This window comes from Delphinus delphis, chromosome 8 (assembly GCF_949987515.2).
Source record: "Delphinus delphis chromosome 8, mDelDel1.2, whole genome shotgun sequence".
NCBI classification, from domain to species: Eukaryota; Metazoa; Chordata; class Mammalia; order Artiodactyla; family Delphinidae; genus Delphinus; species Delphinus delphis.
Genome location: NC_082690.1, coordinates 95,693,805 through 95,716,463, shown reverse-complemented (window position 1 = coordinate 95,716,463; position 22,659 = coordinate 95,693,805). Strand labels below are relative to the sequence as shown.

At 54.8% G+C, this 22,659-nt stretch overlaps 1 protein-coding gene across 2 annotated transcripts in view; it reads right to left on the bottom strand.

Moving 5' to 3' along the window:
• Positions 1 to 367: 367 nt before the first annotated feature.
• PRDM11 (PR/SET domain 11) overlaps positions 368 to 22,659 on the bottom strand; it is an 82,622-nt gene continuing 60,330 nt past the window's right edge. Inside the window, exons 6-8 of one of the 2 annotated variants that reach the window (XM_060018762.1) lie at positions 8,159 to 8,346; positions 3,574 to 4,200; positions 368 to 2,532 (exon numbers count right to left, since the gene is read on the bottom strand). In XM_060018762.1, coding sequence (XP_059874745.1) covers positions 368 to 2,532; positions 3,574 to 4,200; positions 8,159 to 8,346 — 2,980 coding nt within the window. Of the gene's footprint in view, positions 2,533 to 3,573; positions 4,201 to 8,158; positions 8,347 to 13,442; positions 15,629 to 18,807; positions 19,230 to 22,659 lie in introns of those variants that run through there. The other variant, XM_060018763.1, reaches the window with a different exon arrangement.

The window sequence follows — 22,659 nt, the reverse complement described above, 5'->3', positions numbered from 1 at the left end:
ACAGAATGAGCTACCTAAGGTGATGACAGACCCGTCATTTTAGCTTATGCGGTTGGTTGACTGTGAGGTGGGAGCACGTGTGGCCCCAGCACATGCTTCTGTGAGAGAAAATGAGTTTCCACGTGTGTTGCAGCTGCCAAATTTTGTAGACGAGAGTCAGTTTCTGACATTATTCCTTTCCCAGTAGCTTCTGGTGGACGTGTCACCTTGGTTTTTAACATTTTTTCAGTGTGGGTTTATATATATATATATATATATATGTATATATATATATATAATATAATATATATTTATATAATGTATCAAAGCTTATGAGTATAGGTTAAAAAAATATTCAACAGCTTAGTGAACTCTGCGATCCGGCTCCCTAAATATCCGGGTAAAACTCTGACCCATGGTCCACGGTCTGAAGCACTGGCTTCTGTTCCAGCGCAGACATCCTGCTGAGGACCTCGGCCGACAGTGTGTAACTGTTGCCAGACTTCTCCTCGAACCAGCTGTCCAGGGCTCGCTTGGCATCAAAGTTGGCGATCGGGGGGCCGTTGACAGCGATGGTCAACAGGTCGCTGAGCTGCTCCAGGGTCAGGCGGGAGCGGTGGTTTTTGCGGACTCGCTGCAGGGCGTTTCGGCCTTTCTCGCAGCAAGCGGTGGAGGTGGGGAGGACTTTGATGACCTGGATGATCTTGTTCAAGAGTGGAAACCTCTGCTTGTATTTGCAGATGTGGCCGATCAGGTCCTTGAAGCCGTTTTTGGTGTAGTAATCAGCCTTGAGTTCCCGCCACTCCATCAGCAGACTCCCCCGGGGGTCCAGCCCTTCCCTGCAGACATCCCGGGAAAAGGTGGGGATGGCCTCCAGGTGATCAAAGATCTGCACCATGTCCTCCTTGCCGTAGCTCATGAGCTCCTCGCTGTTCCTGGGCCAGGCGGCCAGGTCAAACACCTGGCAGGCCTTCACGAAGATCCGGCTGCGGGAATCGAACCGCTGAGCCAGGATCACTTGGGTCTTCTGGCAGATCTTCTCCCGGATGGACTGGAACTTGGCTTCGGCCACCCTGAGGTTCTTCACGGAGATCCCGTTGAAGCTCTCCCGGAAGTTCTCCTCGAACTCCTGCAGGTACTCCCCCGGAGAGTCGGCCAGCCGGCTGATCTCCTGGATGGCCTCCTCGAGCTTGTCGTCCACCTGGGACACCAGGAGGTACTCGCCCTGGAAGACGTAGGCCAGGCGCGACAGCACGGCGATCACGTCCAGGAGGAAGTAGACGAGCTTGATGGACTGGTAGTCCATGAGGAACTGCAGCAGGGCCAGTGCGATGGCCGAGGCGTCTGCCCTCTGGGTCTGGCTGCTGACATCCTTGAGGTGGGCCACCACCTCCAGGTAGTCCTTGATGAGGGCATTGAGGACGTTCTGCTCTCCGATGATCCACCTCACAGCCCGGATGTCCCCCAGGAACTCCGTCTCCTCGCAGAGGGTGGACGCCGTGGACCGCAGCTCGCACAGGAGGCGTGGCGAGTAACGGTAGAAGCTCAGCAGCTGCTTCAGGTTGTTCTCCAGCTCCTCCAGGCAGGGGAGCTCCTTCCCACTGATGGCATCCAGGATCTCCAGGTGGGGCCGGTGTACCATGAAGGGCAGGCACAGCAGCCAGGGCAGCGTCTTGCGTATCGTCATGAACATGCTGGCCCGCAGGCTGGCCGTGACGTTGGCCCCGTCTATGCCCAAGCCCACGGTGGGCTTCTCATCCTGCAGCCGAATGCCCAAGGCGGAAAAGGCCCGGTCAAGCGCCTGCAGATAGCTCTCTGTGCTGGAGAACCCCAGCTCCTGCAGGGACAGGAACTCCGTGGCCGGGGGCCCGTCGCTGCTGGTGTATTGGACGTAGACCGCCACCGTGTCAGCCAGCAGGTCGTCGCTCTGTCCGTCCAGGATGATGCTGAGGCAGGGGGACTGGCGGATGCGCTCCACCAGGTCTTCGCGCAGCGCCCGGGCGATGTGGTGGATGAGGATCTGACAGTCTCCCTCGTTCATGTACTGGTCCACCACCTTGAGCTCGCACTTCCGCAGCAGCTCGGCCAGGGGCCGGAAGTCCAGGTAGGGCCTGCCCTCCAGGGCCAGGTGGTAGGCGGTGTTGAAGAGCAGGGTCATGTTGCGACACATCTCCTCCGTCTTCTCGGGGTGCATGCGGAGCTTGTAGAGCTGCAGACACTTCTTGTGCAGGTTGCTCTGGCTGTGCAGCTTGATGGTGTGAATCTTGAACTGCTTGGAGCCGATGATGAAGGCCGAGGTGCGGGAGGACTGCACCGTGTACTGGCGGCAGACGTGACACCACATCTCGTTGAGGGTCGGGGAGTACCGCAGGAACCAGAATTTCTTCAGCCACTCCTGCTTGAAGCGCCGGATTCGGCGCCCGGTGGCCGACGACATCTTGGAGGGCTCATCGGTGGCCGTCATCATATCGTTGGAGACGGATTCGTCTGCCGAATCGACCTCCTGGTCGTCGTCCTCCATGATGGCAGGGCCGGAGACCATGCTCTCTGAGGCTGGAAGACAAATGGGAAAGAAACAGTTACACCTGCTGGAAAGAACACGGACATTTCCAAAATGAAGGAGATAGGGCCCAAAAGGTAGGTGTCGCATTCTGTGAAACAGGAGCCGATCCCTATGACAGACTGAATCCCAACCTGGAATTCATTTAGAAGCACTCCTGTCGTCCATGCATGTCTCACCCTCTCTGTGCATTAGCCCCGGGGGCCACCGCGCTCCAGGCTGCCTGCCCTCACCTTCCACGAGTAGGTGCTCAAGGAACTTAAATGTTCTGTATCAGCCGAACAGCACAACTAGGAGGGCAGAGCTGCTGGCGCAACAGAGCACGTCAGAGGTTCCATAGTGGTACACAGCAAGGACAGGACGTGGGACGCGTCCCACCACCAAGGCGGCCAGGGGAAGGCGCGCTGCCCTCAAATGAAGGGAGCTCGGGCCCCAAGTGATTTCGGGATCAGAATGCAGTGTAGTTAAGATGCGTGCTTTGAACATCTGAAACACCTCATTCTGAGCTAGGGGGTGCGGTTAAAATAGGAAGTGCTAGGTAACTCTCTAACTCAGCTGCAGGTGCGTACTGAGAAAACCTCCTTGTGGTTGAGCATCCCTAAAAGATGCAGGCAGCCAACAGAAAGCAGCGAAGGCAACTAAATGCCCTGTATCCCCGTCGGTAAGGCCGGGGGCTCTCCCCCACGGGACAGCCTGCCTGAGACTGGGAGAGAGGAAGATTGGGTTTGGAAGTTGGGCTTTGGGGTAAGACACTGGAGAAAGGCAAGGGGTCAAGAACACAGCACACACCCCTCCTGCAGCAGAACTTCCTTTATTGACGAGGAGGATACAAGGGCAAGACCCAAAGCCCCACCCGAGCTGTAAGGCGGCCCGTCGGAGGCACCCGAGGGCGTGCGCTGCGGCCGGTACCCATCTCCGAGCTCCACGCCCCAGGTCTCCCCAAAGGTGGCTCCCCTGGGGAGCGCCAGGCCCCCCTCCACACTGCCCACCACGTGCTCTTCCCTCTGACAACAGTCTCATCCACACCAACTTACCTGCGGGGTCTGAGAATTCGGGGAGCTCCAGTACCTGTGCTGGCAAGGTGGGGGGCTCAGGAAGCGTGCCAGACTTAAGCATGTCTAGTTCGGCCTGGAGTTCCCGGACCTTCTTCTTTAGGCGAATACAGTTAGGGCAAAAGGAGGTGGTGGGCAGCTCGTGAGGGTCGGATGCAAGGGAGGCCTCGGCGGGACTGTCGGCCTTGAACGACGAAGGCTCCTCCTCTTCATCCTCCAGTGGGCCTGCCTCCTTGGAAACCCCTTGGGGGATCTTCCAGTCTCCTTCTCCCTGGGTCCGGGTGACATTTTGCACGCCATGTGACACAGTCATTGCACACTGACTGTAGGCGTCGTTCTGGTACTTGGGGACCTTCCTGATGACCAGCGAGGTGCTCAGTGCCAGCTGGTGGGCTTCTACCTTTGCAGATTCCAGTGAGGCCTCCAACACATCCTTGAAAATGAGGTCGATTTTCTTCTTCTTGGCCTGGGGGTGCACGTCCCCCTCATCAAAGCCACGCTTGTAGGGACTTTTGCCCTGTCTCAACACAGGGAGCTGCAGGGGACCCCTCAGGTCTTCTGGGTTATCCAGAGCCTGCTCAGACTTCTCCCTCTGCAACTTCTTCTCTCCTAGGAAGGAAAACCAGGGTGTGAGGAAGTGGGGAAAAGCCCCAAAGAGGAGAAACCAACAGAAAACGAAGCGCTCCTCTCAGGAAGTCGCTTGACACATCCCTCTGGGTCTGGCCTAATGGAGCAGATGTGGCAAAAAGGGAGGTGGGTTACTCAATGGACCGCGGGGTCTAGAGTCAAAGGACCCGAAAAAGTGGGAAGAACTCTTTTTAAAGAGACTGTTTCCATGGAGCTTTATGTGTAGAAGCTCTATGTTTATAAGTTGAGCAAACGCTATAGGGGCAGGGAGTTGAAAGTTAAGGAACTGGCCATCCTGTCGTCCTAGAAGATGGTATCCCACGTGATTAGCCAGGTGGGTGGTACCATAGCTCAGCTAAGTGCATGTGGAGTCCCCACCCCTCCAGGCTGCTCCTCCAGTCCCAGCAATCGGAAGATGGCTGCTTTGACTTGGTAAAAGGTACACACGAAACACTGAGGCCCACTCCTCCCTCCTCCCTGACTCCTGGGAGACAGCCCTGTTAGGGCAAAGTCTGCCTTATAGCAACCGTCCTTTCTAATTCTCCCAGGAACCGGAAGCCTTGGATTATGTGAGGAAGCACGGCCTGAACCTCTGTGGCTCTCACGGATGACCGAGGCAGGAAGAAAAGGGAAGTCGGGCATACCAACAGCGGCTGTGAGCTCCAAGATGGCAGCCCCCCAGCACGATAAAGCACGACACGCCCACGCGGACCCAACACACGCTCAAACTACAGTAGCTGTGTGTCCTTACCTGACAATTCTAAGGACATTTCCTTTTCTATTTCTATCATGTAAATGACGTCAAAGACCTTGGTGAACACCCCAGCAAATGTTAGCCTGATTTTTCAAAATGGCCAACACAGTTGCATAAATTGCTATAGATGTATAGATGCTGCCTGGGGCGACAGATGCTAAGAGGGACCCTCAGAAGGTCCTGACAGCCGTCTATGGAGCTAGAACTCTCAAAGGCTTCCTAGATCAGGGGCGGGGCCCTGGGAGATGTGACTCTGACCAACGTCTTGACCTGAATATATGTTGTCATTAGGCTTCTGAGAGCTGCGTTTGCTCAAGGCCTCCGAGTGAAGGCCAAGGGCTCTCCATGTGCAATCCAGATGTCCCGTGCTGTGACCAAGCCTTGGCATCCCACAGCTGGCATAGGGTGATGGACCCTGGCCCGTGTATGACTCCAGGTTTCCCACAGGTCACAGCACAGAAGGGAGCAGCCTATTCAGGATGGTCCTTTTCTGTCCTCACACGAACACCTAAGGAACGACCTTATCTCCTGAAGGCTCCAAGGCTCTTGAGCTCAGGCGGCTCCCCGCAGCCTTGTTTCTATAACATCTGAGGGTGGAGGTGAAGAGAACTTTTCAAAGATGCAACTCGTTCGCCTTACAGATCAGACACTTGCCCATCAGAATCTCTGAAAGTGAAAGGCCACCCTTTCACTTTCTCATGGACCAATCAGGCAGCAAGTAGCTGAGGATCTCAGGAGGTCCAGGATACGCATCACCGGGGATTCCTCATGCATCTGTACTCAAGGACAAGGTTATTCAAATTTCCTAGGATGAGCAGGCGATTTCTTTGGGCTCAAGGCTCCCGGAAAAATCTATGGGTCAAAAAAAATCTTTAAGCATTATGAAGTTGATTCTAAAGCCTCCATAAAACATGAGGGAAACACCACAAAGAAAATCAATGACCCAAAGTAGACAAAAAACGTAAATTCTTTGAATACATGTATTAGATGCATCCTATCCTTAAAAGATAACCACAGAGGAATAATTTATACTCTTCAGGAAGCAGTTCTGGGCTCCAATCAATGTCTCTACTTAATAAGAGCTCATAAGTCATGCTCTGGACTTCACCAAGGCTCCAGCCTCCAATTCCAAAGAAGCCTCCTCCCACGTAAGACCTTGAGTGGTTGAGCGTGGGGAGCGCCCCCTACAGAGCAGAACTGGCACACAGATCTAAGCCACCACTAACCGTGTCAGAGCCTGCCGAAGCTACAGGCTACAGGGACACACGTCTAAAGGCCACTGAGCTCCACGGCTGCTTCCCAAGGGCTTTACGGCCAAGTCCACCCTCTGCTCTGGCCCTGCCCCATGGGTGGCTTCCAGTTTCCTTCGTGTTTCCTACTTCTCAGCCTGGCCAGGAATAGACACTCCTTCCTCCTGTATCTTCACACATCTTGGTTTATCTCATTTCAAGTCTGTCTGCCACGCTCCTTTGAACCACCCCCGAAAGCTGATGCCCTTCTCTGAGCACTCCCCTTGGGTCTCAGGGCTCTCTGAGGATGAAGCAGCTTGAGGTGCTCTGGAGTAGACACGAGGAAGAAAGGACATTACAAATCCAGAAGAATTCAAGAAGATCATGGCCAAGGGATGGAACCCATGTCCTCGGATATGACTTCTCTTGGTTTTCTCTTCTTCTGGTGATATGCTTCTTTTGGAGATTTCTTGGTGGTCTTCATTCATTTCTTCTTTTATCCATTCAACCAAGATTTATGGAGGATGTACTATGCATCAGACACTTTTTTACGTGGCATCTCCAGAAGTCAAGTGGAAACCACGGCAATCATGTCACAGACACATGCCTTCCCAAGTATAATCGGCATGTACGTGCCTAACACCCAGCTCCAAAGAAAACAAGAGATGAGGGTATCTATTGGGTCTCCTTTCACTGCTCATCCAATCACCAGATACCTTTTACCAAGTCAGGCAGCAGTTGTGCACTCAATGTCCACAATTCGCTTTGCTCTGTTTTGGTTTTGAAGACAGCTTACTTCCAATGGGTCACTCTTACCCCCTTTTCATCTCTTCCCCTCATGCTCTAAATGAAGCTTTACTTCCAATACGTAGATTGGTCAGAAACATGATATGGTGGGGCTTGGGTATAGGCTTGGTTCCCGGGACCAGATGGACTCTGGGTCTTTGGATATGTGGTTTTAGTGTAAGGAAGGTCCTGCTGGAAAAAGGACCTTGGGCTCACCCGTTTGCCCTGGCATGGCTGAGGATGGAGTAAAGAGGTAAGAAAGGCCTAGGAGCTGGGGAGTATTTTAAACCACTTTCAAATGACTCAGTTAAATGGAGCCTGGATGGATACCCACCCACCAGGCCACCACCCACCTCCCTCCAATCTTCTTCTCCTAACAGAGATTGTTCTTTCACGGCATATCATTAGGACTGCCAGGAATGAGACCAGGAGGAAGCAGGGAAGAAACTAGTTTTGTCTGGGAGGCCTTCTAACACTGTAGGTTAGAGCTTAGACCCTGGACTCAGACAGATGTGGGTTGGGAACCTAGCTCTGCCCCTGCTCGCCATGGGATTCTGGGGGAGTCACTGTATTTATCTGATGCTCGGTTTCTACATTTGTAAGGTGGGGACAATAACCCACATGCTATCATTAGTATTAAAGTTCACAGCTGAGGGCTTACGATGGTCAAGACAGACGTTCTAATGTGTTACGTAGATGACCATCTAACTCTCACTGGGCACTTATCGGGCAGGTGCTACTAGAGCGATTACACGGGACACCATAGAAAACCTGCTTAGCACGTACTAAGTACTTAGCAAATGTCACCTATTATTGAGCCAGTGGCAGTTCACAACATCCTTCCATCAATTTGAGTCGGGGAAACAGAATCAATTTTGATTAAACTTATATGCTTGGCATTGGAGAATTGTCTCTCTCCCTGATCCTCTGAAACGTTTATTAAAGGGCTTCTGACCATGTCTGAGGGAGGGGACACACCGGGTGGCCACGAGCGGTGCAAGAGCGGCTGCTCCTACCTAGCCCATCAGTTCCCCTGAGTCCCTCTGGGTCTCCCCATTGCTGGTGTACTGTATTTCCCATCGGTTTTCCTAGGAAGCTCCTAGAGAAGCATTTCTGGCCTCCCCTGGGGCTTGGCAGTGGGCGTGGCCCTCCCTTGGGTGTGGGCACTCACCTCTGGCCAGGTTGCGGTGGATGGTCTCTTGGGACATGCTGTGCAGGCGCTTCATGTAGTCTTCGCTGTACCAGACCCGCAGCCGCTCCCCGGGCCGGATGTCCCGGCACGCCCGAAAGTAGATGCACTCGCTGTGCTGGAACGCCAGCAGGTTCTGCTCCCTCTCCTCCCGGGAGATGACCACGTACCTGGGGGCGAGGGGGACAGGTAAGAACGCGCGGGCCACTCTTCGGCGAGTGCCTGCCGGTACCAGGCGCGGTGCCGGGCAGGTGCTAGCGGCTAGCCGCCTATGAGCGTGTGAGTATCTGCAAAAGTCTACAGAGCGGCTTCCCTGCCGAGGAAAGGCACTCCAGCTGGAGCCAGTCCCTTGTCTCACTGTTCTGTGGACTTCAAGCAAGCCTTTGAACCTCTAAGAATCTCTGTTTTCTGGGACTGGAAATGACACCTGCCCTTCCTACCTCCTAGGTTCTGGTAAATACGAGGTTCAATACCAGATATACAGGTGATTGGAAAACCGTTCTTCCCTAACTTTTAACCGCAGGCATCCCCAGATACCCGCAGGCCTCTGATGGTGGTAAGGGCGAGATCCTTGAACTGTCCTCAGAATGTCACAAAGCCTATGTGAAAAGGGTGCCCACGAGATCAATTAACAAATGCTGAAGACCAAAATCTTTACAAATAGAGGGTCCAGTGGGGACAGGGGAGGTAGGGAAAGGCAAGGAGATGTGAGCAACCACAGGTTAATCCAGGTCATTTGAAGGTAAGGAAACTGAGGCTCAGAGAGGCTAAGTGACTTGCCTAAGGTCACACAGCTAATAAATGGGAGATTGAGCATTGAGGTCCATGTTTTTCTCACTAGAACTCACAGCTCCTATGTGGGCATGTAAAGCACCAACTCAGCAATGCCCAGATAACCTTTAAAGTTCTGTCAGACCCTCAGAATCTATGGACCTCACCCATCCTCCCTGAAATGACATTTCCCATATCCAACCTGCCACCTCACTCGCCTCCAAAAGGTGAGATGATGCAATATCTGTAGAGAGGTGGAGATGTACAGATCAAACAGGCAAGAGGAAATTATTTGGAGTTTTAGGGTTCTGTGGTATCCAAGTGCCTAGGAAATTTGTAGTCAAAAACAAACTTCTTTTCCTTATGCTATGATTTGTCTCAAAAGCCAGGGAAGAAATCAAAGTCTGTGCGACTGGCACAGCCCAAAGAACTGTACTTGGAGCAGTCCAAGGGAAACAATAATTCACAGAAATAAATCCAAATGGATAATGAACAAATGAAAGGATTCAGCATCACTAATAAGAAAAGAGGCACAAAGCAGCACATTGTCTTGTTGGCACAGAGAACTTTTTTACATTGCAAGCTCTGTATTGGTAAAGGTGGCAAGACTAGGGTCTCCCATACTAAGGGTGGAGCATAAGCTGGCACGACACTTTGGGAAACGACTTGGCAACAGGGACTCGAACAAGTATTTGTTCATTCACGTTCACAGCAGCATTATTCACAATAGTCAAAGGTGGAAGCAACCCAAGTGTCAACTGATGGATGAATGGATAAATAAGATGTGGTAATATACACCCAATGGGATATTAGTCAGCCATAAATAGGAAGGAAACTCTGACCCACGCTACAACATGAATGATCCTTGACGACACATACCAAGTGAAATAAGCCAGTCATAAAACAACAAATACTACAGGATCCCACTTATATGAGTAGTCAAATTCACAGAGACAGAAAGTAGGATGGTGGTTGCCAGGGGATGGGGGAGGGGGGAATAGGGAGCTAGCGTTGAATGGGAACAGAGCTTCAGTTGGGGAAGATGGAAAGGGTTATGGGGAGGGATAATGGTCATGGTTGCCCAACAGTGTGAATGTACTGAATACCACTGAACTTTACACTTAAAAATGGTTAAAATGGTAAATTTTATTTCATTTGGGTTTTTCCACAATATTTGTAGAATTTAAAAAAGAACACCAGAACGTTAAGGTGTGGAACAAGAATGCAAAATGCATACCGCCACGCTGACTGTTCCACTGTTTATAATGCAGCAAAAGCTAGAACATCTAAACTTCTGATACTAGAGAAACAACTGAATAAACCATGGTATATTTGTACAAAGGAATGTTACCCATCTACAGAAAAATGTTTTCAAAGAATCTTTCATGACATGGAAAAATGGTCCTGATATAAGGCAGAGTGGGAACAACAGGACTCAAAGCTATTTATATTATGGTTCTAATCATGCTTTACAAACAAGCCTGGGTAAACTGCTTGAAGGAAACACACCACTGTTTTAACAGTGATTATCCATTATACATGGTTCTACTTCTTTGTAATTTTCTGTACTTTCCAAGTCTTCCTCATAAGCAATTATTACTGTTACTCCCTCTCCCTCACCCCCTAAAAAAGGAAAAGACATACACCAACGCCAATTGCAGTACAGGGTAGCAGTGGTGACGGTCGTGGTGGCCAGCAGCATTGGGAATCTACATTTGTGGTACCCCAGGCATAGTGCCCCTCACATACAATCTCAACTCTCCAACGGCGGAAGTCTGCCTTTTCTTCATACGTGAGATTTCTTCTGAATGTGCAAACTATTTTCTAGTCCCCAGTTCAGCAAGAGTCTGGGAATTGACCTAGTGGTGAGCACAGCATGGAACTGAGTTAGATCCAAACTTTGCTATTCCCAGACACAGAAGGCAAACCATCACTCATGTTTTTTCTAACAAGAATCACTTAAATCATAGAGCACAAGGAAAGAAGAATACAGTCTTTTCTTTTTTCAGTCTCTAAACAGCTGTCAGGCTCTAAAAGCTAGAATTGTTTTCTCTGGCACTCAACTTAAAGAGAGAAAAGGTAGATGAGAAACACGTAACTATCAGGGATGTATTCCAAAGAGCAACTTGGTGAGGACGTCAGAAGGTTTAGAAAGATTCAAGTCAATCTCCCCTTCCAACTTCTGGTGTTTTCCTACCCAGCAAGAATCAATATTTAGGAATAGAGGTCCTCCTGTAGAGCACAGGGAACTATATTCAATATCCTGTGATAAACGGTAATGGAAAAGAATATGAAAAAGAATGTATATCTGTATAACTGAATCACTTTTGCTGTACAGCAGAAATGAACACAACACTATAAATCAACTAGACTTCAATAAAATTTTTAGAAATATTTAGGAAGAGAGCTCCAAATCTTTGTATGGATCACGAAGTATCTTCAAAGATCAAAACTGGTTCAGCATCCAGTTGTACTGGGTTGTTCTGCAAGTTGGCATTTGCAATAAGATACATATGGCAACTCTCAGTGAATCGTAACAATCCGCTCTCCCTGAGAAGATGTTTACGCTACATCATTTTTGAGGTAAAGCTAAATGGAGCCAGCTACGTCCCAACCCCAATTACTTCTAGTCAGGTCTCCCCATTGTAAGTATTTTGCAGTAACACCCAATGGCTTGATCCACTCCAAGAATCCTGTTCCCACACAACAGTCCCTGTATGAGGAGGCCTGCCTGTCCCATTACACGGCTGCGGGTGAACAAGAGCCCTTCCCGGAACAGAAGGCTTCCAGGGAGTGAAAAATCTTTCTATTTGAAGTAGTTTCCAGGTCACTACTTCATTGGAGGGAAGGCACAGAGTATGTCAGAAGGGGGATGGAAGATGCATAGCACAGGCTGGTCTGTAAACACTGGTGCTTATTTGATAGCTTTTCGAATCAGATCCTTTGAAGCAATCGAGGGGGTGGGCGGGGAGTGGCGGTGGAGGGGCGGCTCTGGACTGAAACTTTCACGATGATAATGGATTGTTTTTATTCCAAACTCTTTGCTGACTTTGGGTATTGGCTAGATAAGCACGAAGACAACACTTTTCAGACCTCATCCACTGTGTCTTATCCAGTGCACCATATTTTCTAGCTGGGCCAGGAAATGGCTATCAGTTCCAACTCAAGAGAGGAAAATAACCCAAGGGGCGTCCGTTTTGTTGGAAGGGATAGACAAAGGCCGGGCTCAGACACCCTCACTCAGTGGCTATGCCTCCGATGGAAAGGAAGCTGCCCCAGTCACTGAGGCAGAGATGAGGAAAGACTGACCAAGAAGAGGCTGGGCTCTGTATTTTCACATGCATTGAGGTCTCTGGGCTGGGAAGGTCTTTGGGTCATGCATCCACCCACTAGACGGTCACCCGGACTCTAACAGAACACCACGCAGCCAGCCCTTGGCATGGCTGGAGGCCTCAGACTCTTAGTGGCGGATGTCCCCATCTTAAGCTGAAATTGGCTGCCCATGCATTTCCATCCACCGGCTCCAGTTTCACCTTCCTGTTTGACGTGCTAGCCCCACTGAAGCCAAGAAAAAGAAACTGAAATCTTTTCCATCTGAAGTTGACAAGTCTCTTCATCTCTCTGTCCCCTTTGCTTTCAACTTGGCCCCTTTCCCTCCCCAGGACCAGAGGGAGAGGCCAGCCAGTCACTGCTTAGTACCCTGACCTTGGTGGGAAAGACCCTAGGCCCGGTTTCACAGAACCTCTGTATCTCCTGGAGATTGGAAAATCTTGATTTCCACGACCATGCTTTTTGGTCAAGAATGGCAGAGGATGACCTGGATTCCCAGGTCTGGTTAAAGCAGGCTGGAATCTTCCAGAAAGTGGATGGATCCCTGGTCAGGACATGGGTATTTCCTGCCTGGGAGAACCTCTCCCTGTGACTGGAAGCAAGCCAGGGCAATGCACGGATCAGGGGTCCCTTTCCTGCTGAGGAGACTCTCAAGGGGAGCCAGAGGAAGCCATTTCAATTACTTTGAGAAGCCTCAACTCTAGGTGGGCAGGGCCTTACCTGTGACAGTCAGATACCCAGATCAGTGGGGGAGGTGACCAAAAAAAAAGTGAGTGCCTCAGGGTGGTCCCTGAAGTACCCTGGCAAGTGGACAGCCCCTGACCCTTCTGCAGTCTCCTGCCAGAAATGGTGGGGTTTTTCCCCAGGACCCCTGACATACCTTTAGGGAAAAAAAGGTAGAATTCATTGAGCGACATCTCACTTTCGATTTGCAGAGAAATTAAATATAGTGAAACGGTTTCATACGTGGATGCTTTGTCCACCTCGGCCCATCAGTTCCTTTCCTTTCCTTTCCTCTAAGGGTGCTGAACACAGGGCATCTGAGAGCTGATGAGATCTGGGAAGTACCAGGGGCACTTGAGTCTCCCTCAGCAACACACTTCTCCTCGGTCATCTAACCCCTGCTTCGGGGGCCTCGAGGTTTCCACAGGAAGCGAAGAAAGAGAATATACACCAAAGAAAGATCCTGGAGACCGGGTGTGTTCCAAGTGTGAGATCAATTTCTTTTTATTGCCATCTTAACAAAAATACTTGGGAAGGCAATCTTTGATTCCAGCATCGGAGGGCAAGGCAATGCCAGGCAATAGTCAAGCCATCGGGCTGTCGGACAGGGGGAGCAGGAACCCCCAGAGAACCACAGGCTGGGAGAAGGAGCCCAGGACACAGGGACGTTGCAGTTGCCCTCCATTCTCCCGCCACGGGGCTAAGCTTGGGCTGGGGTGAGAAGCAGGACTCCAGGAATGGCGGCAGCAGGCCCTGGGCATAGCAGTCCTCCCAGCCCCCACCCAACTCTGGCTCTAGGGGGCAGGTGTGGCAGGATGGAGGGTTGGGATATGAGTCAGCCTCAGGCCAGGGAGCAAAGAGGACACACAGCTGAGCTGCACCCACGTCAGAGCTGAGCTTGCATCCGCCACTCCCCGCCTCCCGCCCTAACTCTAAGAACCGGGCTCTCTCCCCACACTCCAAACCCAAACACGAAGCTTCGAGATGTGTGTAGCTAATGCATACGCAGCCCAAGCAAGCAGAGGCAAGGCATGCTGGGACCTGGAACGGGACAGGAGCCCTGCTGGGCTTGGGAGGGGCCAGAGGAGGGGTCGCCTTCTGGATCCCGAGACCTAGGCCCTACTTCTCCCCAGCCACTGGCTGCCAGCCTTCGTGCCGGGGCGGGGTGGGGTGGACTCGCGCCCTGAACGCTGCTGTGGCCTCCCACTGAAACCCCGAAGAGCTGGGCAGGGGCAGGAGCAACCCCCCTCCCAAGTCCCACATCTGGTCTCTGACAGGGGAGCTGGAAAAGTCCACAGACCTGGCTTCCAGTCCTGGCCCCGCGACCGACTACTGTTTCATGTGTATGAAATGCAGATGACGATGGTGATAAAGTTGATCACAGTACCCGACGCGGCTGCCTCGCGCACTGTCCTGAGGACCCACTGAGATCACACGTCTGCGAGCGCAGGGAGAAACATACAGTGCTCTGAGAATGCCAGGTAGTCTTCCCCTTCCTCCGACGCCACCCCCCTCTTCTCCCGGCCCCACAAAAGGCAAGCATGGCAGCTGAGCACACGAGCGAGGGCAAGCGGAAGGCCAAGGCTGGGGCGCCACCCGCCGGGGCTCAGAGCCCTGGGGGAGGGGAGGACAGAGCCCTCCTGGAAGGGCTGAGCTCTGCTTGCCCATTCTCAGGCCTCACCCTCCTCGAAAGCAGCAGCCTCAGGGCCGGGGAGGCTGATGCGGCAGCCCTGAGGACGGAGAGCGGGATTCCATTTGGATGCCCCCCACTCTCGCTCCCCCTTTCCCTGCAAGGCCTGCTGCTGTGGGGTGCAGACCAGGAGGAGGCCGACCCTCAGGCCAAGCAAGCATCAGGCAGGCAGCTTCTCCTGCATCTTGAGCACCTGCCAAAGATGAGGGAGTAGGGCTGAGCCCAGGGCAGCCAACCTGTACGCAGTGAGGAGATGACAGTCCCCCCAACACCCTACAAGGGTCTTCGATCCTGGACACAAGAGACTGGCCCCTGTCTCAGGGCCAGACACCCCTCCTCCATCTCTCTTCCTCCCAGCGCAGACTGGCCGGCTTACAAACTGTGCTTCCTCTTCCGAGACCTGGTAGTCCGTGCGTGGGCCGGCGCTGGGGGCGCCTCTGGGGGCTCCGCTGGGGGAGCCTCGGCCCGGGGGGTGGAGCCTGCGGGCGCTGCCCCGTCAGGCCCCCGCTGAGATGCCTGGACCCCATCCCGGATCTCTGTCAGCGTCTGGCACATCTGGCTGACACGGCTGGTCAGCTCGGCCATGGCCTGGCCGATGGCCTGCATGCCACTTGCCATGTCCCGGTGCACGGTCACCAGCTCCTGGCAGAACTGCCGAAACACCTCAGTCTGCTGGGTGTGGGTGTGGAACAGCTGCCAGTCTAGGCCTGTGCTGGGTGGGCCGGTGTGTGGCCGAGGGGCCCTGCAGGTGGCCTGGGCCTGAGGCGAGGGCCGGGGCAGGGCCTCGGGCTTGCGGCCCACTGTCTCGGACTGGTCAGAGGAGGAAGAAGAGAGGAGCAGGGCGGGCCTGGCCAGGCAGGCCTCTTCCTCTGGCGACGGCTGCAGGGGCCCCCGGAGGGGCTGCCTCGAGGGCCCGGGCGTCTCCTCATCTTCATCATCTTGGGGGACAAAAAAACAAAGAAGGGCAATTGATTACAACTGCGAGAAAGAAGGCAGCCCTGGGCTCGGACGCACCCCCCAAAGTTACCTAGCCTCCCCCCACCCTGCTACCCCTCAGCCTCGTTCGGCACCTGCCCCCCCCCCAACCCGTAGAGAAGCACCTGCTCCCTAGATCCCTGAGGTGCTTGGGCCAGGCACGCCTGGGGAGACAGGTGAGCATGAACAGTGCCCAGGTCCCCAGGTCCCCTTCCTTGTACAGGAACAGCAACTTTCTAGTGGGACCCCAGCCCCAGGGATGGCACGTCGACCCAAGGGCTCACTTCCTCTCTCTGCGGCTCAGTTTCTGCAAAGCAAAGGTAACAACTGCTCTGCCTACCTCCCCGACCACTTGCCCACCTAGCAGGGTTGTTAAGACTACACAGGAGGACAGACAGAAAGGCACTCTGCGAAGCTCGAAGAGCGACACCTGCCAAAAGGTACTATGATGCTCTTGGCCGCCCTGAGTTCCCGCCTCCATGCGGCCATTTCTGAGCTGCTTGGGGCCACCTTGTGGGCCTGCTGGAATCTGCAGCTTTAGGTCATAGAGGGGGAAGCTGACAGGCTGGAGAAGGAAGGGAAGGGATGGCTCTGGGACAGACAAGCCCAGATGATGCAGAGCAGATCTACCTGGGCGACCAGCCCTGCCGTCCTCTCAGCGCCCCAAGGCAGGCTACCCGAGCAGACACACCCCTTCTACCTGGAGCACCTGACGGCACACAGGGACCATCAGACAGACTGCTACAGGGAGGGGCCCAGCCCTGCACACGCGGGTCTCGGCGGCTCTCTCGTGAGCTGGTTCCCACAGCAAGAGCGAAAAGTATACAGGCTGACCCTCCTGACAGGCACACCTCCCTGCCTGTACCTGGGGGGCTGAATTCAGAACCACCCCAGGGGAGGTGACAGGAAGACAGACAGATTCCCGTTGCCCTGAGCCGCATGCCTCCGAAGGGTCCCGGCATCTCACTTGGGCCAGCACAGCAAGAGAGCCTAGTGCCTCATGACCCCCACTTGGCAGACACCCATTCTGGAAGGGCAGGGTTGAAAGAAGTGGGACGGGCTGCCGTGATGCTGCTCCCTCCCTTTCAGGGCCTCATTCTACCCAGCCCCTAGCCAAGTGCCGTAGCAGCTGGGAAAAGGAGGCCTGGACCAGCCTGCGGTGGAGGGGTCCTGGGCCCCCTACCCAGTTCAGGTCACATTTGGTAACCTCATTACCTGTGGTCTCGGGGAGACGGAAGGATGAGCAAGACAGAATTTAAGGAACAGACTTCACCAGATGCTAGCCTTCTCCCTTTTCTCATAATTAGGTAGCATCATCCTGAAACTCCCGGATACACTGATTCAGCGGGAGCTGGCAGACCCAGGTTCAAGTCCTCATTCTGAATCAGGCTCTGAGACCACCTCTGTGTCTGGAGCTTAACTACCTCATCTGGACAACATGGAAGGACCGGATGATCTCCTCCTTCTTTCCTAGTTCTCAATATCTGACTCCGAACGGCCACCTGTCAGGAGCCCCGGCCAGACAGGAAATTAGCAAGCTCCCTGCGGCAAGGGGCCTGGGGAGGGGAGGCTGGGTCTTTGTGAACCATCTTCCCGAGGGCTGGTGTTCCTGGAGCCCTGCTGCCCCACTGGTCTCTCACAAGCCAGACAGCCTCCAGCTGGGACCGCGGGCTGCGAGTGGGGGGCAGGTCTGTGCAGAAGCACAGCTGAAGGGGGTGCAGCCCCAGCAGGGAAGGGCCTCGAGTGCTCCCCCTTCTGGTGAGCCCCGATAAGCACTACAGCCCCAAAGGACGCCCCGTGTAGGCCAGGAGATTCCACACCCCCCAACCCTTGGCATCCAAGTTCATCCTGAGACACAGGAAGCAGAGGGGAAAGAGGGAGACGAGTGCTGGGGAGCAGAGGGGTGGAGGGGGCCATGCAGAGGGGACCCAGAGCACAGAGAGGGGGTCCTAGTAAGAGCCCTGGGGCGGGGGTTTGTGGGGGGCGTTGGTGGGAAGAAAGAGGCAGAGTGCAGAGAGGAGAGAAGGCAGAGTGGCACCGCGGAGGGGAGTGTGGAAATAACACAGAAATAAAGACACTCGGAATACACAGACAGAAAGGACTGAGCTTTCGGGGCCTGGGACTTGGCTGGCTTCCTCTCGCGCCCCTCCCCCTCGCCTGCTACACGGGGCTTCCCTGGCTCCTCTCTGTTCCTGGAACGTGCCAAGCGCCTTCCTGATGCAGGGCCTCGGGGCCTCGTACATGCTGTTCTGCCTGCGAGGCCCTCCCCTCCCCTGCGCTGCGCCCCACGGCCCACGCGTACCGGCAGGCTTAACTCTTCCTCACCCTTGGTCTCAGTTCAACTGTCATTCCCGGGAGCCTTCCCCAGCCTCGGTGGATGGCCAGTCCACCGCTCCTGCGCTCAGACGGGCCGCTACATAATCTGCAGGGTCGAATGCAACACGAAAATGCGGGCGCCTCGTTCAGAAACTAGTCTGAGTTTCAGGAAGGCAACCGAGGAGCAGTCAGCCCAGCTCCGGCCTTGAGAGCGACGGGCCGCACACCCAAGTAGTCAGCCCTGCTCTCAGTACCTCCTGTATTTGTCCTTCATGCCTTCTTTCAAATTTCCTTGCGCAATTATTTAATTAAAGTGTGTTTATTCTCACGAGTTTAAGGAACGTCCCAAGAGCAGGGGCAGGGTAGGTTTGTTGTTTTTTTTTTGCGGTACGCGGGCCTCTCACTGCTGTGGCCTCTCCCGTTGCGGAGCACAGGCTCCAGACACGCAGGCCCAGCGGCCATGGCTCACGGGCCCAGCCGCTCTGCGGCATGTGGGATCTTCCCGGACCGGGGCACGAACCCGTGTCCCCTGCATCGGCAGGCGGACTCTCAACCACTGCGCCACCAGGGAAGCCCTAGGGTAGGTTTTATGCCCATCTCTGTCTTCCCGGCTCCCAGCGCAACTCCCGGCATGGTGTTCAGGAAATATTCTCGAATGAGTGAAGGGAAAGAGGTAGAGAGGACAGAAGTGGGGGAGGGAGGGAAGGACGGAAAGACTGGGCGAGGCAGAGGGACAGGAGAAAGAAGGCGGGTGCAGGGGACTCCGCCAGGAGTGGGTGGGGAACAGGCAGGGGCAGCCCGGGGAGGGGAGGCGGGTGGTACTCACAGCTGGTCGAAGGGCTGTCGGTACCATCCAGTTCCACCCTGGGGAAGCCGCGCCCGGACCGGGCTGTGAGCAGCGCTGACTCGATGGCCCTCTCGTGGGCAGTGAGCACGATGGCGGGGGCCCGGCCCCCGGCCCCTGGGCCCGACAGGGACTTCTGCATGAAGGCCAGCTTGTCCTTGGTCCTCCGTTTCATGTCATCCCATCTGTGCTTAATGTCCTTGACGGAGCGGGGGACCTGGCTGACGGAGGTGATTTTCCGAGCTATGCCTTCCCAAATCTTGTCCCTGTCGGCATGGGACAGCCGCATGGTCTCCCTCCCAAAGAGAACCGCTTCGTGGTGGGTCACCTCCGTGACCAGAATGTCCAGCTCCTCCTTGGAGAACTTGGGCTTCCTCTTACGCTCAGCCAGGGGCACCACGTTCCTTGGGTTGAATATCCCACAAAGCACAATTGGGTAAATGACCGTCAACGCGGAAGGCCTCCTCCTTCCTAATTGCCGGCCCCCAGCCGGGGAGCCAGGAGGCACCTGGGCGCCCTCGCCCGCTCACCACCACCACACCCTCTTCCTAGCGACAGGCCCCTTCCACTGCTCCTTGGAGGGCAGGAGGAGATGCGGCGTACTCGATGGGAGTGCTGGACGGAGCCGGACGCCTTCAGTTTCAGGCCCTGCCTCGCCTCTGACTAGCTGTGAGAGCCATGGCCGCTCAGCAGCCTCTCCTGGTCCCACTCACTCCATCCGGAACCCGAGTAACAACTGCACCAACCTAGGGGCTTGTTACTAAGGAGGCAAAAGCACAGCGATGTGAAAGAGCTTTAAAGCCCTGAACGGGAATAAAGGATCCTTACTGGGGTTAGGGTGAGGCCATTGCCTCTACAAAGCGATCTTTACCTAGCGCCATAGACCCCGGTGGCTTGGAGGAAGACCTTTACGCAGTGAGACTATTTACAGTGGGCTTCCATGGGGTGTGGCCTCGCTGGTGATGCCCATGATTAGGGCGTGGCCACAGAAAGCCTGTTCTGTCCTGCGGCTCTTCCCCTTCCCAGGCTCCCCAGCCCCCACCTCTGGGTGTGTACAGGCTCCCCTCCCACTGGAGCGCTGGCTGGCAGCAGCTCCTCTGGGGGCGGGCTGCTGTGCTTTTGGGCAGCTCATGGGTAGAATGTGAGGACCCCATGAGCACCCATCGGGAGACAGGTTCCACTTTGATGGAGACCAGGAATGACCTCGGCTTCCATCTGCACAGAGCAGCCAGGGGCCCCGGGCATGGGCACAGCACAGCCCTGACCCCTCTGGCCTGGCACCTACGTTGGCTCTGCAGCTCCGTATCTCCACAGTGTGGTTCTGTCCACTCTTTAACTCATGCCCAAGGTCCCAAAGGTCCATCCAAGAGAAGAACCTAGGCTATGGAGGGAGCCTGGTTCACTCCTCTGGCAGGTGCCGAAGCCACAGCAAGACGCAAGGGCACAGAGATCCTTCAGCCTTCACCTCCCCCCCAGAATATCACAGCCCAGGAGGCAGGAGAAGGAGTCCGAGACTCTGTCACCTGGCCAAGACAGTGGCAGGGCCCGGGGCTGGGGCCTGGGCCTTGCACTCAGACAGACTTTGGATGAGAGGCTGAGTCTCCTGTGCAAACCCCATTTCCCCCAGTACCACCTCCAAGACCTGCCAGGAAGGGCTTCCTAATCTCACCATGTGGGATCAGGAAATTCTTTGTTGGTGGGGGAGGGGGCATCCTGGACAATGCAGGATCTTCATCAGCATCCTTGGCTTCTGCTCGACAGAAACCAGAAGCATCTACCTGCAGAGGTGTGACAACCAAAAATGTCTCAAGGCGCTGCCAATGCCTCCCGGGGACAAGAGAGCCTGTGGCTGTTGGCCACTGATTTCATGAAGGCAGAGCACCCACGCTCATCACGCGGGCGCCCGTTCTCTGCCTGGCCTACCGCTTCGGGTTTGAGGAGGTTAACCAACTCCATTCGATCATCTGCGAGAGCCTACGCTGTGACAGTGCTAGTGAAAGTGTCTGAAAGTTAGGAGGAGCTGTACAAATGGAAGCCTTACCTGAAGGGGAAAGGAGGGTTCCCAGGATGAACTGGCTTCCCCCTCACTCCAACTACCACCAGAAGGCCATCTCCCTGGCAACAAACCATACACCCAAACCCAACCTACTCCTTGAATCTCCAATGAGACGAGGGCCCACCATCTGCGACAACCCTGGCGCCACCCTGGATCAGAATGGGTCTTAGAGCAGGAACAGGATAGATCCCAGGCCAGCAAGATAGCAGTAGCTGAAGCCACCCCACACAAGGCCCAGGAAGCCATGCTGTGCCTGGTCCCTTGTGTACAAGCAGAAGCAACACCGGCCTAGACGCTCAGAGATGTTCTGCTACTGACTGACTGCATGATCTTGAGTAAGACCCTGCCCTGCTCTGGGCCTCAGTTTAGCACTGTAGCATGGAGATCAGAACAGAGCAGTGGTTCTCAACACCAGCGGCGCATCGTAATCACTCTGGAGAGCTTTAAAAATGACCAATGTCCTGGGCTCAGCCCCAGCCTGATTAAGTCAGAATCGCTGGGTGCTAGATGTCCACTCAGTTCGTACAGATGATGAAACCCCTTCTTTGCGGTTACCGTAAAGCCCTGTCCCGGCCAAAGCTTCAGTGCAGAAAGGTCTGACCCAGACTTCACTCAAACACACTCTCCTTTGCTTGCCTAGAGCCACACCGGAGCTACAGGCCAGGGGTCTGGGCCATGCAGCCCATCTGACGACCTGCCCGACACCTGGCCCCCACTTCCCACTTCTGAGTCTTTGCTCACAATGTCCTCAAATGAAAGCCCAGCCCCTTTGAAGGCCCAGCTCAAAGGCCCTCCCCACCCCTGCTTTCATCTGAGCCCTCCCAGCGCATTGTCCATGCCTCCATCAAACAGCCTTATTAGAAAAAGCAATTTCCACGGCGGAAGGTGTGAGTCCTGGGAGGGCCAGGGGGGCAGGGCTGGGCCCACCCATCTAGGGCGCCCAGTACAGGCTCTGACTCGCCACAGGTGCTCAGGAATGGGTGGTGAGTTGCATGTGCTAAGCTGACCTGCACCCGGCGGTCGCGGAGAAGAAGAGAGCAGAGGTGCCCGTCCACCTTCTTGGAGCCACTTTCAGGGCATGGCTGACCTGATGCTGTGAAAGGGGGCTGGGGAGGGGGTGCCTGTCCCCACAGCACAAGGCTGGGGCCCGCCTGTCCCTCGGTGCCTCTGCTTCTGCACCTGTTAAATGACGATGAGGACAGTGGCCCCGACAAATAAGAGGGTGAATCCTTAAGTGCCCCGGACAGTGCAAACTGCAGGCCACACACCAGCGGGCCTCAGGTGGGAGCCCATGTGGGCAGTGGGGCGCCGGGGAAGGGGGCTGGAGAGCTTACCATGGCCTCCCCACCTCAAACCCATTTCTCCTCATTTGCTTGGCACGTCTCAGGGTTTAAATCCAGCAATCTCCCTCTTAGCGAGGCCCTAACTGCCCTCCCTCCAAGCACAATCTCCTCAACCTCCCAGCCCCCAGCCCCCAGCCCCACGGGGCACAGAACTGCACAAACACCGACAGTGGGCCTGATCCACGGCACGGTTCTGCCCCTGGGTCCAGCCCTCTGAGGCCTCCCTTCCCTCCCAACCCAGCTCCTAACCCCCGTCACAGCTCCTGAATCCCAGAGAGAGGCCACCAAGGAGACGATGAGGCAAGCCCGGCCTCCCACACTGCTGGCTGACCCCACCAGGCAGGGCCCCCCAGCACACCACACAGGCCAGCAGCACAGAACCCAGAGGAGTGCCCTCGGTCCCGAGCTCAGCTCGGCCGCCTCTGGGTGACCCTG